The 17,052-nt window shown below is 36.1% G+C and overlaps 1 protein-coding gene across 2 annotated transcripts in view; it reads left to right on the top strand.

The window, feature by feature from the left end:
- The window catches only part of LOC107746947 (unconventional myosin-Va-like), an 85,544-nt gene that overhangs the window by 41,623 nt on the left and 26,869 nt on the right, over positions 1-17,052 (top strand). The window contains exons 13-25 of one of the 2 annotated variants that reach the window (XM_016561305.1): positions 714-839; positions 3,159-3,242; positions 3,414-3,416; positions 8,364-8,522; positions 8,681-8,778; positions 10,572-10,658; positions 10,756-10,864; positions 11,102-11,313; positions 12,096-12,252; positions 12,900-13,139; positions 14,719-14,854; positions 15,281-15,393; positions 16,453-16,546. In XM_016561305.1, coding sequence (XP_016416791.1) covers positions 714-839; positions 3,159-3,242; positions 3,414-3,416; positions 8,364-8,522; positions 8,681-8,778; positions 10,572-10,658; positions 10,756-10,864; positions 11,102-11,313; positions 12,096-12,252; positions 12,900-13,139; positions 14,719-14,854; positions 15,281-15,393; positions 16,453-16,546 — 1,618 coding nt within the window. Of the gene's footprint in view, positions 1-713; positions 840-3,158; positions 3,243-3,413; positions 3,417-8,363; positions 8,523-8,680; positions 8,779-10,571; positions 10,659-10,755; positions 10,865-11,101; positions 11,314-12,095; positions 12,253-12,899; positions 13,140-14,718; positions 14,968-15,280; positions 15,394-16,452; positions 16,547-17,052 lie in introns of both variants that reach the window. The other variant, XM_016561304.1, reaches the window with a different exon arrangement.

Genomic DNA, 17,052 nt, shown 5'->3' with positions numbered 1-17,052 from the left:
CTATTTTATATTGTATTTATTTACAGAGGTATATTATTTCACACTTCTCTAGTAAGTTTCGTCTGTGTGTGAAGACAGTAGCGCAAATCCGTGAATGAATGTTTCGAAGTGAAATAAACTTTAACGGAATAAAGTTGAATGGAATTGAATTGAATTAAAGTTGAATAAACTTCAACTTTACTGTTCAGTGCACTGATGTCAGACTCATTTTGGATAATAAAGTTTATTGTTAAATTGTTAAATGCCCTGCCTCCATTACGTATCTCTGTCTTGTCATTTATAAGTGTTTGATCACCACATTTGAATGTGTTTATGTATATATATTCTGTTTATGTATATACTGTATTCTATATATAGTACCAGTCAAATGGGTGGACACATGAATGGGAAAGTGTCCAAACTTTTGACTGGTACTGTACTATAATATACACAACGGCCTTTTTTACTCCCTAATATCGGTATCGGCCCCAAAAAACCCATATCGGTCGGGCTGTAGTAAATATGCTTTCCATTGGGGCAAAGAAGAGCATTTTAATATGCTAATAATTTCTTTAAAAAAAAATATACTGACCCCAAACTTCTAAATGGTAGTGTACATTACTGTAAAAACAAACAAACAAATACAGTGTTGTGTAATTGTAATTGCATAATCCTATTTGAGACTACTGTTCTTACTTCATATACTGTACTCCGTCTCTGTCTCTTTCTCTTAGATGCCGAAGGGCTCTGATGACTCCTGGGCTCAGAAACTGTATAACACTCATTTGAAGACGTGTGCACTTTTTGAAAAACCACGGATGTCCAATAAAGCTTTCATTATTCAGCACTTTGCAGATAAGGTATGCACACACACACACACACACACACACACACCTCACACTCGGGCTGGTTCAGCATTTCTGATCAACTGTGATATACACAGTGTGTGTCATTTCATATATCAATGTCTAAACAAAGACAAATGAGCTGCCTCACACTTACTGCATCTAAACAGTGCATAATCATTTCAACATATTAGCAGATTAACAGCATTCACTGCTTGCATAAGTGTCCCAGAAGTGTCCTAGACGTGACACTGAGACAATGTTTTGGTGTTGAGCTTATTTTTGCTGTGTGACACAAGCTGAACTCAGCAGGAAATACTGACACTCTACTTTAAAACTATTTATCAAAACAATATTTTTAGTAATATAAAGCAATATACGATCGTGGAGCAGTTTAATCATGCATTGTCAAAATTCATGTACAGTAACAGGTAGAAAAATGCTTCCTGTTCAGTAAATCTGACTGAATCCAGGTGAGTTATGCAGTTCATCTGGAGAATGATTACCATTTGAATATACATGTTATCAACCTCATATAAAATAGATCACAATATTTAAGTTTGTACTTTTAATTTAATTTAATTTGCTACGTGTACTGCGTTAGGCTAACCGAGACTTGTCATTTGCACTTATATATCGTTGCTCTTTTGTTAGTTTTGACTGCTTTTATTGTCCTCATTTGTAAGTCGCTTTGGATAAAAGCGTCTGCTAAATTACTAAATGTAAATGTAAATGTACTTTTAACTCTGCATATGCTCTTGTCAGATGGGCCACTGATGTATTATATGTGAAACAGGCCTACCATTTAAAGACAATAAATACTAATAGATATAAAATAGTTCTAAAAAATGCATTAGAGTATAAGTTTGTTAGCTTAGCAACATGCTAACACCAGAAGTCGAGTCTCCTGTGTGCACTATTTGTATGACACAGCAACTGCTGCATACATCCTCACATGAGCTCATGATGGCTACAGTTCTGTTTTTAGAAACGGTGTTCAATATCTGTGAGGAAGCACTGATGGAGAAGGGGGTGTGGGTAATGAGACACATTTAGAGTGTGTGATAGACATTCAGTAAACACACATTGTCGAATCAGGGTTTGAGCATTAGTAGGTGCTTTCTCAAACATCCTCAGGGTTAAATCACTTCAGTCTCTAATCAGCATTACTAATATAAATGAAAGTCTAAATCATATAAATTTAATAGAATGCATAATATAACGTCATTTATGCCCAGTGGAAAACAGGGAGGTTAATGGAGCTCTTAGCTATAATTTATTTAAGTACAATGACTAATTGATCTCAGATGTTTGTTCTGAAATAAAACGGGTTACAAAAGTATAAATAAATCTTGGCAACACTTAACAGTAAAATTCAAATGATTAAAGTTGGTTAATCAGGTACAATATCATGATTTTGATTTTTGCAGCATTTAAGTTGGCATAAAATTTAAGTTGCGATAACCTTTTTTCCATATTATTGCATATGTTTAAAATATATATAATGATTTGCACAAATTAATCATTTATAAAAACACTACAACATTCCATAAAAATAAGAACGTATTGGTGATTTAACAATGTTAATGTTTTATTCATGCCTATACTTGGAATGTAAAATTGTATTGATATATGTCGAAGTTAACATTAACCTAGGTTAACAAATGGTGTAAACTGCATTATTGTTAATTTTTATTTCATGTCAGCTATTATGTGGACTAACTAAATCGTACCTCAATAATACTAAAATAACAGTATGTATGAAACCTTATTGTAAAGTTTTTCTCAAATTTTACAATATAAAGACTTGACCAAAATTTAAGAAGAATGGAGTAGTATTTTTTTATTATTATTATTGTTTGCTTTCCATGTAATTGCTATGGAAGGCCATTTTTGCCATTTGAATAAAAAATAAATTAAAAAGGTAGTTGCGACTTTTTAATCTCACAATTCTGACTTTTTATAAGAATTGCGTAATACAAACTCACAATTCTCACTTTTTTCTCAGAATTGTGAGATTTAAACTCGAAATTGCGAGTTATCAGAATAGTGGGATGTAAACTTGCAATTGCGAGAAATAAAGTAAAAATTGCAAGATCAAAACTCGCTATTCTGACTTTTTTTCTCACAAATGTGAGTTCGTATCTCACAATTCTGACTTTTTTCCTCAAAATTGTGAGATATAAACTTGTGATTGCAAGTTATGAATTCCAATTCTGAGGCGGGAAAGCGACTGATATGTTCTGAGTTTATATCTATTCAGATCCTCGTTCATGGATTTTTTAATTTCACTTTCTTATTGGATAACCTCACATGTCTGTCTGTGTCTGTCAGGTGGAGTATCAGTGTGATGGTTTTCTGGAGAAGAATAAAGACACAGTGAATGAGGAGCAGATACATGTTCTGAAGGCCAGTAAGGTGAGTGAATATCTGTCGCCATCGGTCAATTTTCACAGAAAGATAATGCCCTTAACACCTTAAATAAGTCAGGCTAAACTGGCATAAAAAAATAACCAACCTTCAGTGTTAGCTGTAGCCAGGGTATTTTCGTCCAAGATTTTTGACCTTAAATGAGGCTTAAAGTCTGAGAAGGTCAATGGAAGGATGCCATCTGCTGGTCAAGGAGCATTAGTGTGGTCCATTGCCACAGTTCCAACATGATATGTGCAAAACTCATGGGAGTATATGTTCATATTTCTAGTTGTTTGGATTCTTACATATCCTTGTCCTGTCTTAGTTCACTGCAATATTGAGTCACATTATCTATAGATCAGAGTTGTTTTGAAGCTCTAGCACAGAGCATTAGCATGACTCAGCAGCTCTGTGCTCTGTGTTAATGAGACAGGTTCAGACAGAACGCCACTGCATACCCTACCTGTTATGAAATCAATCATCATGCCATCAGCTGTGCCTTCAGGGCCAGGGGTGTGTTTTGTGGATTTTTCAGGAAGGTATTCAAACATATTTCATAATCGAGACACAGGCAAGGCAGCCAAAGGTACGCTGAATGAAAGCCTCCATAGATCAAAGTTTCTCAACTTTTCACAACTTATGGCCACATAATGTGTGGCACTGAAGATATCGAATTGTAATATCATAGCATTTTGATATAAATCATGGCATTAAATGATTTCAGTATTTATTTGCCATGGTATTTTCTTGGTACTCCAAGGTATATCCAAGAATACCATTGTGCTATGTTTTTTTACCTTTTTTTTCAAGTTATGCTCAACTCGGATATATTTAAAAATGAAATCTCTGAAAAATGGCTTTAAAATAAAATAAAAATAGCTCATAAACAAACACAAAGACATGGAACTTAATTAACTAAAAGGGTGTGTTTTGTGGATTTTTCAGGAAGGTATTCAAACATATTTCATAATCGAGACACAGGCAAGGCAGCCAAAGGTACGCTGAATGAAAGCCTCCATAGATCAAAGTTTCTCAACTTTTCACAACTTATGGCCACATAATGTGTGGCACTGAAGATATCGAATTGTAATATCATAGCATTTTGATATAAATCATGGCATTAAATGATTTCAGTATTTATTTGCCATGGTATTTTCTTGGTACTCCAAGGTATATCCAAGAATACCATTGTGCTATGTTTTTTTACCTTTTTTTCAAGTTATGCTCAACTCGGATATATTTAAAAATGAAATCTCTGAAAAATGGCTTTAAAATAAAAATAGCTCATAAACAAACACAAAGACATGGAACTTAATTAACTAAAAAGATCAGAATCCAATACTTATATTCACTCAAATGATTCAGAAAATGTGAGTGGACTTTAAGTGCATTTTGGTTCTTGTAAAATCATTTTCTTCTGTATTTGGGGGTTTCTGAATGCTCTCTAATGCTTTGTCTCCTCAGCGTGAGGCAGTAAATGTGTGTGGTAAGAGCAAACTCATGCTGTACTAATCCAAACTGCCTGGGAATAATAATAATAATGCCTCAAACGGAGTCAAGTCAACTATTATTTAAAAAGTTATTAACTATTCATATTAGTAATAGGCTCGGCTCTCTGGTGCTTATCCAGATCAGTCTGTTAGTGATTAATCCAAATCCTTCACTTCACTTGTTCCACAGGTCAGCTGGTTTTACCATATTCATTTTGATTTACATTCATATCATTGATCATTACGTCTGTTCATATCATCATGCGTGTATTTGCTTACCATCTATCATGTACCCATTTATATTTTCACAGGAATTAGAAATAAAGCCAGGCACCAGCTAAAAATCCTTTTTTTCCAAATTGAGAAGCTTTTCAATGTTTCTTCATCATTTATTTGGCCTTTATCAACTTTTCAAGCTTCACTCTAAGGCTTTGTCCACATTAATGCAGATAGATTTGAAAATGCATCTCGTTTTTGTCCTTTTGCCCATGCTGACATGCAAAAAATTTTGTCCAGCAAAAACTTTTTTGAAGTGCTTTCCCAAGTGTATATGTTTCAAAACATGTTTGAAAATGATGAGTATATACAATATAACTAGTGCATTGTTGTGCCTGCTATTCAGTTTAAAAAGGCCATGCAATGCTTTTTAATGTTTTCCTTTTATTTTAGTATGTAGTATCTCGTTGTGCAAATAGCATCATACCTCTTTAATAATGTTGCTTAAGATAAATGTTACTTTGTACAATCTTCATATTACTTTACTGCAAAGATGATGGAATATTTAATCGCAATTGCTGACTTGCTGCAAAAGAAGATGACAGTTGTGTTTTAGAAAATACATGGAATCTTGATTTTGAGTGGTGGGATATTTCACTAATAAACTGGTCATACAAGAAGAATAGTGTGAGAACTTTATTATGTTTGTTTTGTCAGTATCATCTCAGTGAGTGGTTATGACGTTTTGTGAGCGGTTTGAAATGGAATATGCCATTTTTGAATAGAATTGGATTAATGTGGACATAGCCGAAGAGGAATTCTGTTTAGACCGTTCAGTCTCAGTTAGGAATTTAGAAAACAAGCTAAATCTAGTTTATTAAATAGGAGCCGACATAACAATATGCGTTAGAGCTGGTGTCTGAGCTGCTTTGCTGTTCAGCTAGTACATTATATACATCTGTCTGATGTATCTGTATTTTCTGCATTTGTTAATTCTGTTTCTATTTTCTCATCATTGTGTCATGTTGTCTATGTGTTGTTTGTGAACATGACAACCTGTACCCCTGCAGAAGGTAAAATTTAGCTCTGTCTCTTTAGCTCTCTCGCTGTCCAAAATCACTGCAGTCCTGCTATACAAAAATCAAGATTGGATGCATGTTGGGTTGGATGTGTGTGTGTGTGTGTGTGTGTGTGTGTGTGTGTGTGTGTGTGTGTGTATCAGCATGTTCAGTCTGTTGCTTTCTGCTGTGCAGGACACAATTTCAGCACTGCATTGACTCTATAAGAAAATAAATCCCGCTTCAACTCTAGAGCCTCCAAACACCATCCAAACAAACTCAACCACCCCAATAACATGAAACATCTGTTTGACATTAGCTGGACTGTTTGTCCTTTTAGTACTTATTTTATACTCTTAAAGGGACAGTTCACCAAGAAATAAATATTCTGTCATTATTTGCTAAAAGTCTTTCGCTCCACTGCAACTTTCAAATCAAAAACAGGTTTGTAAAAAATAAAAAATAAATAAAAAAACTGTTTTGTTAGAATATGTAAGGTGAATATTGGTCCCAATAGGAAATACATTTTGTTATTTTTTTAAGGATAAATGGCACACTTCGAGAGCAAAATTAAGAGCTCATAGAGCTTCATTATTATTACACATAAGGCAGTAATATATTACCATTTAATACAACTACACTGTAAAATAATGTGAATGAAAAATAAATATTTCTTGCAAAATTTAAATCCTCAAGCTTCTGGTTTGGTTGGCTGTTTCTGTGAAAACAGGTTTACAAATGCATTTCATTACAAATCTAGTAAGTATAATTATTATTTTACTTACAGTAGTAAAATTAGAATACTTAATTTCTTCACTTGCAATTGTTAAACCCTGTCTTTTATTTTTTTTTTAAATGCTGTTTCTGTAAAATTAGGATGTAATCATCTGTCCACAAAATGTTGAAAATTATGCAAATGTGAAAATAACGCTGTGGCATGTTGCATTCCCAAATGTGAAATAAATTTGAACACTGTGCCACAAGCATTAGAGCACTTATTTAATTAAATGACAGGCTTTTAGTTTGATTGACAGATGCTTTGCCAAAGAAATGGCGCAAAACACAATGTTGGAAATCTTGAGAAGAGTATAAATATTTTAGGATGAAATTTAGGTAATTAATGGGAAACACTGAAAAATAACAACATTTAAGTTTAGAACAATCTGATGGGCAATAAATATTGACAGAATTTTCATTTTTTGGGTGAACTGTTCCTAAAAATGCAACAGCTGAAGACATCGATATGTACTACACATAGACCAAAAAGTGCAGGCTTAACACAGAGTTGGAGTTTGTTTGTTTGCTGTGGGTTGGGATTTGATGTTTAAATTGTTGGTCCCATAAGGACTCTTATTTTATGCTTAGGCTGCATGCTGCGTAGTACCAGCACTAGCGTCCCTCAGTGCTCAAACTCTTGGCAATCAATGTAAACGAGACTCCAGGGACATTACTCAGACATGGCCTTTTCTGTTCATTACTATCCCACTTTATACCATTTGCTTGTCTTGATGTGCATACTTCTTAATTATGACAGAATTGCTTAGTGTTGTTTTCTATGTGGTTAATCTGGATTAAAAGTGGTACTTTGAGTGCAAACATTTAGTTCAGGTAACAAAGGCCACAAAACCTTGCTAAGTTTTGGGAGTGATAAATGCTCCAGTGTCTCATGCCTGTACAAAAGCATGAATGCTAACCGTTTAACACAGTTCGGTTGAGAATTCAATTGCAACTACCTGAATTTTTCAGGAGTGAAAACCTGGCTCAGCTGCATTCAAAGCCGTTGTAAAATACTCTATAAACACATACCTGTGACATCATTACATCAGTATTACTGTGTTTGTGCATTTATTTTATGAATATTTGCCAGGTAAATATAGTTACCGGCCATTTTATAAAAGCAGTCCTGTGAAGCTATAGTTTACAGAGTTTTTAGAAAGCTAAGGGTATTTCAGTCACAGTCACATTTACCATTGCTCTGTGCATTTTCGTGGGTGAAATGCAGTTATTCTAACAGGAATTTGCATGATCAGGAGTTTTGCGAGAGAGCAAGAAAGTTCCCACTGTAAACCATGGCTTTTTGGGCTTATAGCTGTAGTAAAATGCAGTTGTCATTAACGTAAACAACTAAACGGTGTATATAACAGGCTTAAGAACTCAGAACAGTAGTGACAACTGGATTTAATTGTAGCTTAAATAAAATAACATTGAGTTTAATTATGTTTTGAATAACTAATGACAGTTTTTTTTTTTTTTTTGTTAGATCCTTGCTTCATTTCTAAGTCAAAAAGTGCCTCTGATTGATCATCTGATCTGAACACCTGTCGTGGCTTGTATGTTAAGTCTGCCTTGGCTGTAATTCTCAGTTTGACCTGCTGGTGGAGCTGTTCCAGGATGAGGAGAAAGCCACAAGTCCGACCGGTGCTGCTCTTGCTACTGGAGGACGCACTCGCCTCAGCGTCAAACCAGGCAAGAACAAAGCCGGCCAAGCCAGCAAAGAACACAAGAAGACAGTCGGACTGCAGGTGGAAGACTGCTCTCGTCTTAACTTATTTTCACTTTTACTGAATATCTTTATGATTTTTATTTTTGGGTTAAGTAAATTGATAAGCACCGACAATGGATGAGATTAAAAAGAGACTAATTTAAATGAATGTGTCCATTTCTCTCTCTCTCTCTGTAGTTCCGTAACTCTCTGCAGCTGCTGATGGAGACACTGAATGCGACTACACCACATTACGTTCGCTGCATAAAACCCAACGATTACAAATATGCCTTCACGTCAGTTCTTCTACTGTTTTTAATTGAACTATCTGTGTATCTCTCTATCTCTCTCTCTCTCTCTCTCTCACTCTCTCTCTCTAAGCATACACATGATGTGATCACAAGTTGAGATTCGCTGATATTTTTTAATTGTCAGTTTTCTAATATGTAGATTAGGCCTGCCCTCAAAGAATAGTTGGGTAAGTGATTTCGCTATGTCAAGGAGACGTAGCTAAAAAAAAAATTTAAAAAAACATTATATGAACTTCCAATAAAGATGCTGTAGTTACAAACATTGAACAGGCTGGGCCAGCTGACCAATCACAGCACACTGGGCTTATCAGAAAGCGAGCTTTAAAAGAGATGGGAACTTAAACAGAGCGTTTCAGACAGAGGGCAAATAAGGTGCTGCAGCAATGTAAATTATGGGAATTTTAAAAACATGAATTTTTAGCAGACCCCCAAAATATGAGTACTTTAACAGACAATTGTAAGCATACACCATGAACAGTAAAAACTTGATTAATTCTCAGTTGAATCTACCAGCAGCATGTAGCTTAGCTAATGAGTCATAAAAATATGTTTCACATTCATTACAGAAACAATTTTACCTAAAATAGATTTCGATCAACTTCATCTGGCATTTTACATGACAATTGTTTTACATATATTAAAGCTGTGGTGAGTAATTTGTGTGACACCTGCACCACTAGCAGTAGTATTGCTCATGTTGTACATTAATTATTTTATTACTTAGGTTAGTATAAGTATTTTGATTAAGTTATTTCAAGTAATGATTTTTTTAATGGTTTCAGTTTTAACTAACAAGAGTAACCTTGGTAAATATATTGTTTTAAGGCCCGTTCACAACAAGGACGATAACTATAAAGATAATGATAAAGATATAGTTCTAAAAATCATTGTCAATATTAAAGATTAGCAGAGTCCACACCACAGCTATAACACTAATCACTATAACGGAATCGCTTTCAGAATGATTTTTTTTTTTCAGCTGATGAATGATAAAAACATTGACACCCAATCAGAATCCATCCTGCTGTCACGAGCTCGAGAATTTAAAGTGGCAGACGAGTGTACGCTGAGAATAAACAGACGATATCGTTCGCTGGTGTGGACCCTAATATAGTTATCTGTATAGTTATTGTTCTTGATGTGAACGGGACTTTAGAATGTAGCAAACAAGTACTGTTGGTGCGCCCCATACACACACCATTGGTTGAGTCATGGTGGAATGCTCAAAAGAGCAATGTTTTGGCAACACCAAAGTGTGCAGTTCTCTTCACAAATCGAATCTCTTAATTTCATACTTTCATGTGTCTCAGTTGACTCTGTTTTGAACTATTTTATAACAGTGGCCTTTGCAGAATTGATGGTGAGCTATTAGGAACACAGTGTTGCTAGGCTGATATCTGATTTCTGTCATTACGGTTAGTATTAGTATTTTGATTATTTTCTTTCAAGTAATGATTTTTTTAAAATGATTTTTGTTTTAATTAATGAGAGTAACCTTGGTAAATATATTGTGCTAGAATGTAGCAAACGAGTACAGTTGATGTGCCCCATACACACACCATTGGTTGAGTCATGGTGGAATGCTCAAAAGAGCAATGTTTTGGCAACACCAAAGTGTGCAGTTCTCTTCACAAATCGAATCTCTTAATTTCATACTTTCATGTGTCTCAGTTGACTCTGTTTTGAACTATTTTATAACAGTGGCCTTTGCAGAATTGATGGTGAGCTATTAGGAACACAGTGTTGCTAGGCTGATATCTGATTTCTGTCATTACCAGGTTTGACCCCAAGAGGGCAGTGCAGCAACTGCGTGCATGTGGTGTTTTGGAAACAATCCGGATTTCTGCAGCTGGTTTCCCATCTAGGTACCGTGAAGTTCTTTACATTACCATACTGCACTCCCTTTTGTCAAACACTACCTGACTGTATATTTGTGTTTGTGTGATTGCTTTTGCTTGTCAGGTGGACGTATCAGGAGTTCTTTAGCAGGTATCGTGTCCTGATGAAACAAAAAGATGTTTTGACAGACAAGAAGATGACCTGTAAGAATGTTCTGGAGAAACTGGTGCAGGTACAACAAGCCAATTAAGTCATCTCATGAAATCATACTGGTACTCTGGATAGACTTTGTGCAAAGACCATAATATAATAGGCTCTTAAACTAAAACTACTCAGAAACTTAGCAAGCAGCAGAATGCCAGAATTTGGCACTACTCACATTTTCTGTAGAAAATTTGGCTGAAAGTAAAGTTTGACTGATGAATGATGATAAATTAATTCTCTCTCTACTTTTTTGTCCTCCTAATAGGATCCAGATAAGTACCAGTTTGGCAAGACCAAGATCTTTTTTCGCGCAGGGCAGGTTGCGTATCTGGAGAAACTGCGTGCAGATAAGCTGCGTGCTGCCTGCATCCGCATCCAGAAGACCATCCGCTGCTGGCTGGCACGCAAGAAGTACCTGCGCATGAAACATGCTGCCACAACCATCCAGAGATACGTCCGTGGATACCAGGCCCGCTGGTGAGGGGGAGGGGACTAATCCCATAGTGGGTGGGGCCTGGCTAAGGTTATGAAAAATTCAACAAATCAAAATAAGCTTACAGCGAGCAACATTACCTGCCCACTTTTTTCACAGAGTTGGTTCCTGAAGTTTTTTTCTTTCATTTTAATAGAAAGCTAGTGTTTGTTTGTTTTTTGTTTTTTTTGTTTAAAAAAAAAAAAAAAGATAAATATAGATAAAGTAGAATTAAAATAGAATAGAAAGTGTTAGAGTTAGAGGGTCAAATAAAGGTGAAAAATAGAAAAAAAATTCCAATAGAGATTTACAAAAAGTCTTTGTTTAAACCGTTATAAGCCTCAAACCAAACCAAACAGCACCAAAATGGGAGATGTCGAGTATTTAATAAGAAACAATATATTATTAGAGTTTTGCAAAATATGCATATTCACAAATATTAAAGTAGCTGGTCTTTCTTTTGGCACTATTTGCTCATGGCATATCTCTAAATGGTGGAATTGTGGGTAATGTAGTTTTGCAGAATCTTGGGAATGTAGTTTTTGACCAAGAATTACTCTGTTAGACATGATTCTTTTGAAAAACAGGTTGAAATAATGTGAACCTTGGAGCTCACACAGTATATATCCACCGTTTCAGGGTTTGTAAGTTATTGTTAAAAATCCATTTCCCTGCTGAGAAACTTTAAAGGGATTTTTATTTCCGGACCCAAACTCTTGCACTGTTTTTAAGTGAGAAGGTGCACAAGTACAGTAGTAACCTCTGAGTTGTTCTTTCTTCCCCACAGTCTTGCAAAATTCCTGCGTCGCACACGTGCTGCGATCATCATTCAGAAGTACCAGCGCATGTATGTCCAGAGAACATGTTACAAACGCAAGCAGGCTGCCGCTCTGGTCATGCAGTGCATCCTCAGGGCGTACATGGCCAGACAGCTGTACAAAGCGGTGAGGAGGAAACCAGACATACTAATACACTCTTCTCACATTTATAAATATATTTGCAGCAGTCACAAACACACGACTCACAAACACTGCTCTACTGGTCTCATTACTGCATTTTTACATGCATCTTTTTTTTGTATTTCCAATTTAGTTCTGATCTTAACATTTAAACAAATACTGACACGGGTTACATATTGATATACATCAGGGTAAAATATAATGCTGGCGGGGTGGTTTATAATTAACACACTGGAAACAAGTGAATTATTTCAGGCATGAGACACATGACCAGTGAAAGCTGCTAACCCCTAGAGAACTGAATGGTGTTAAAGGTGCAGTCAACCAAGGAGCAGGCTGTTCCAGTGTAGGGACTGTCCCATTGACGGACCACAGCAGCTGCGGCTGTATTATTACTCTTACTGTCTCTCTCTCCTCTCTTTTCCTGCCGTCAGAGCTCTGTTGATCAGCTGTGGATTATCGAGGCAGGATGTGTAATATCTGCAAATTAAAAAGGCAGAAGGTGTGAGAGAAAAAAGCGATTTGAGAACACTCACTGGACTGATCTCTACTTTGCATTGCATTCTTCTTAACTCTTGTGTGTATTTATGTTTTTTTTCCTGTTCATCATGTGTTGTTGTGTGTTTGTTTAGCTTCTGCGTGAGCACAAGGCCATCATCATTCAGAAGATGGTCCGAGGCTGGTTGGCGCGGCAGTGGTACAAGCGGACGCTCGAAGCCATCGTTTACCTGCAGTGCTGCATCCGCCGCATGCGAGCCAAGCGAGAACTCAAGAAGCTCAAGATCGAAGCACGTTCGGTGGAACACTTCAAGAAACTTAACATCGGCATGGAGAACAAGATCATGCAACTGCAGCGCAGGATAGACGACCAGGTACCACACTTCACACTAAGATGCTGTGGCTTGTTGTGCCTCATTTAAAAAGACCAGTCAGGATGAAATCATTATGGTCGTTACTGGTCTTCTTGTGCACAATTCATTATTCCAAAAAAAGTTAGTATTCATTATTGTTCATAAAATGTAGCTTGCTCTGCCTATGAAACAAATTAGTCCTTCCATCCAGCCAGCTGTCATGTCAATACTACTTTTCACAGTCAAATCCCACCCTTGTTTTTTCATTGAATATCATTATTCAGTCGAAAAGACATCAGGTTATGGAAGAGAAACAGGTTGAAAGCACGCAGTGTTAACTTGATTCTTGTTGTTTTAGTTCCTTTAGAATGAGTCAGAATCTGTTAGCAGGACATGATCACATCATCTAGATCTTGGCTTCCCTGTGCAGAATCTTTGTGTATATGTATGTAGCTGTCGGTATAATACTTGATTTTAAAGACAAAGTGTAATTGTTACAGTATGTAGGTGCAATGTAAATTCAAAGGTGTTGCACAGTAGGGTTCAAACATCTGAATCCACATTGAAAAATAATTTTATTTGGACACTGGGTTCAAAATTGTATTTAAACTTAAAAGAAACATGCTTTTGGGATTTCGAAAAATGCAAAACAACAAATAAAAATGAGAAAGAAATATTTAAGACGAACTCAAGTTCAAGTAAAATTGCTCAAATTCCCAAGAATAATCCTTTATATATACATATTGTATATTTATTTTATATATACATTGAAAAAACATTTTGTTTTGTATTTGCATATGCGTTTTATGTTTTGATACATCAGGCTTTTATGGCTTGCATAGTATAATATAGTGAGAACATATAGCTCACACATGAGGAGGAAAAAAACACTTACATTTTATTTAAAGGCCCAAAATGGGCAAAATATGCAATTTGGTCAGATGCTTTTATGTATATGGCCAAAAAGTAAGAAGAATTGCTGATTGCTTGTAAAGTAAATCAATTAGATTTTTGTATAGCAGACTAGTTACTAGTTAAATGCATGTGAAAATCAGTTGTAAGTCTGTGTTTTCCAATAATATGTCTTAGTAAGATTACATTTAAAGTTTTGTAAACAAGTTCAAGCTCTGTAGTTTTTATTGTGGGGGGCAACACAGTACAATGATGGTTGAGAGATGTACAAATAAATGTTACTCAAAAGCCTGTTCAAGCCTGTATCAAATATCATGGTATACTTATGTTTTAACATGATTTTTCAATCAACTAAACCTAACTTTCTTCTGTCTAGGAAATGTTCATCTTGAAATATTACTAAAAATATAAAAGTTATCTTATGTTTACTTTATAAGAACAAGTACAATTTTCACAGCAAAAGGATCTGTACAACAACCTGAAGGTGGACTTTTTTTATTTTTTTAAATATGCTTAAAAGGACTTTTTACGTACTAAAAAGAATGAACTGTCAATCAGAGTGCAGAAGGTTTTGATCCTGTTTATCATTTATAGGCCTTAGTAACTGATGTATCAAATACAGTATGCTGCCCTAGGATTTGTAGGGTTAAATACAATTAATTGATGTTCTGTTTTGCTTTCATTCTAGAACAAGGAGAACCGTGTTATCAGCGAGCGTTTGAACAGTCTAGAGGTCAGCCATGCTGCAGAGTCTGAGCGTCTGCGTGTAGAATTGACGCGTCTGCGAGGGGCAGAAGAGGACGCCAAAAACAATGCCAACAAAGTTACATCTCTTCTGGAAGAGCTGGAGCGACTGCGCAAAGACCTGCAGAACACACGGAAGGAGAAGAAAGCAATCGAGGACTGGGCACAAACCTACCAGGACGAGATGGAAAAGGTGCTGTTAGTTCAGATATGTAGTTGTGTGCAGATGTGATGTGCCTGCACTGGTGCGGGCTTCACAAAGCACTTTACAAAAAGTTGAGGGCGATTCACGAATCAGTTTGTTTGTGTCATTGAAAAAAACTATAAAAATGAACAGATTTATTTATTTAATGAGTCATCACCCAGTTATGTTCCTTAGAAGGCAATTCATTTGGTCAGGGAACTGATTCACTGATGCATTTGAGTAGTCTCCCATTGGTGTTCCTTTAAAGAGGGTTCATTTGAATGGTTCATTTCACTGGACTCCAAAAACAATGCCAACAAAGTTACATCTCTTCTGGAAGAGCTGGAGCGACTGCGCAAAGACCTGCAGAACACACGGAAGGAGAAGAAAGCAATCGAGGACTGGGCACAAACCTACCAGGACGAGATGGAAAAGGTGCTGTTAGTTCAGATATGTAGTTGTGTGCAGATGTGATGTGCCTGCACTGGTGCGGGCTTCACAAAGCACTTTACAAAAAGTTGAGGGCGATTCACGAATCAGTTTGTTTGTGTCATTGAAAAAAAATATAAAAATGAACAGATTTATTTATTTAATGAGTCATCACCCAGTTATGTTCCTTAGAAGGCAATTAATTTGGACAGGGAACTGATTCACTGATGCATTTGAGTAGTCTCCCATTGGTGTTCCTTTAAAGAGGGTTCATTTGAATGGTTCATTTCACTGGACTGACTCATAAAACTGATTCATTACTAAGTAGTGTTTAATTGATCAGTTCATTTGAATGGCTCATATCGACTGAGTCAAAAAAGTGATTAATTACATTTTCATGGTTCTGATGCCCCAAAGTTCTCCCATACTAATGTGCAAAATCTTTGAACATAACAGAATAATTTCTAAGAGCCTGTTAACAATGTCCAAATTATTAGTGTACGACTCATATATAAATGAATCATTTATAAACAGTAAGTGTGTTTTTGATATGTGTGTTGAGTGTTCATACAAAACCTCACTAATCATGTGGCATACATTAGCAAATTTCCACAGAAGGTCCCCCAAAAAAGTAAAGTTAGACCCATAGGTTACCTTCACTCCCTTGCTTTTAGACAGTCCGCCTAGATTGTCAAGCCCTCTAAAGACACAGATATACTCTGTGTCTCCATATTCAGGGATTAGAGAGACCTGCACACTGCCTTAAACCTGGAAAGAGAAGAGATCTGTTCATTGACACAGGTGAGAGAGATAGAGACTAGAGCTCAGCTTAGATGTTAGAAGTAGTTGTAGTTTTAGGGTGGTAGAGGACTAGAACGATTCACGAAGCCACAATAAACAAAGTACTGGGAGTGTGTTGAGTAAATAAATATTTCTCAGCAGTTAAAACAATGTTCCTGGGTCAATACAAGCATCTGTGACATAAACAGTGTAGTTTATTTTTTTAATATAACCATTAAAGTTTAAGATGTCATAATGATTACGTTTGTGAAATGTTTGTAACAGATGATCTCAGAACTAAAGGAGCAAAACCACCTGCTGAAGAACGAGAAAAACGACCTGAACCGACTGATCAAAGAACAGAGCCAGCAGTGGACAGGTAAAGCAAAACTGTGCAAAAACCTCTGTCATTCTATTAGGCTTAGAGTTTTTTTTTTTAATGTGTTAATAATATTAAAACAACAGTGGAATATATTGCCCATGAATATACTGCCCAGTCTGATGCTATTCTGACTATTCCTAGATCTGCTCAGATCTTAAAGGGGTCATATGATGCGATTTCAATTTTTCCTTTCTCTTTGGAGTGTTACAAGCTCTTGGTGCATAAAGAAGATCTGTAAAGTTGCAAAGACTAAAGTCTCAAATCCAAAGAGATATTCTTTATTAAAGTTAAGAGTCAGCCACACCTACCTAAAACGGCTCGTTCTAACACACCCCCACATACCTACGTCACGATCTCGGAAGATTTGCATAACGCCGCCCAAACGTTCACGCAAAGAAAGAAGCCGTAACTTTTATTCTCGCTGTAGTATTGTTGCCGCCGCCGCCATGTCGTGAAGGCGCTGTGTAATCAGAATGAGCTTTATTGCCAGGTATGTTTACACA

The sequence above is a fragment of the Sinocyclocheilus rhinocerous genome, unplaced genomic scaffold (genome assembly GCF_001515625.1).
Source record: "Sinocyclocheilus rhinocerous isolate Xijiao unplaced genomic scaffold, SAMN03320098_v1.1 scaffold138, whole genome shotgun sequence".
Lineage (NCBI taxonomy): Eukaryota > Metazoa > Chordata > Actinopteri > Cypriniformes > Cyprinidae > Sinocyclocheilus > Sinocyclocheilus rhinocerous.
Note: the sequence above shows the minus strand (reverse complement) of the source record. Positions and strands in the feature narration are given on the sequence as shown.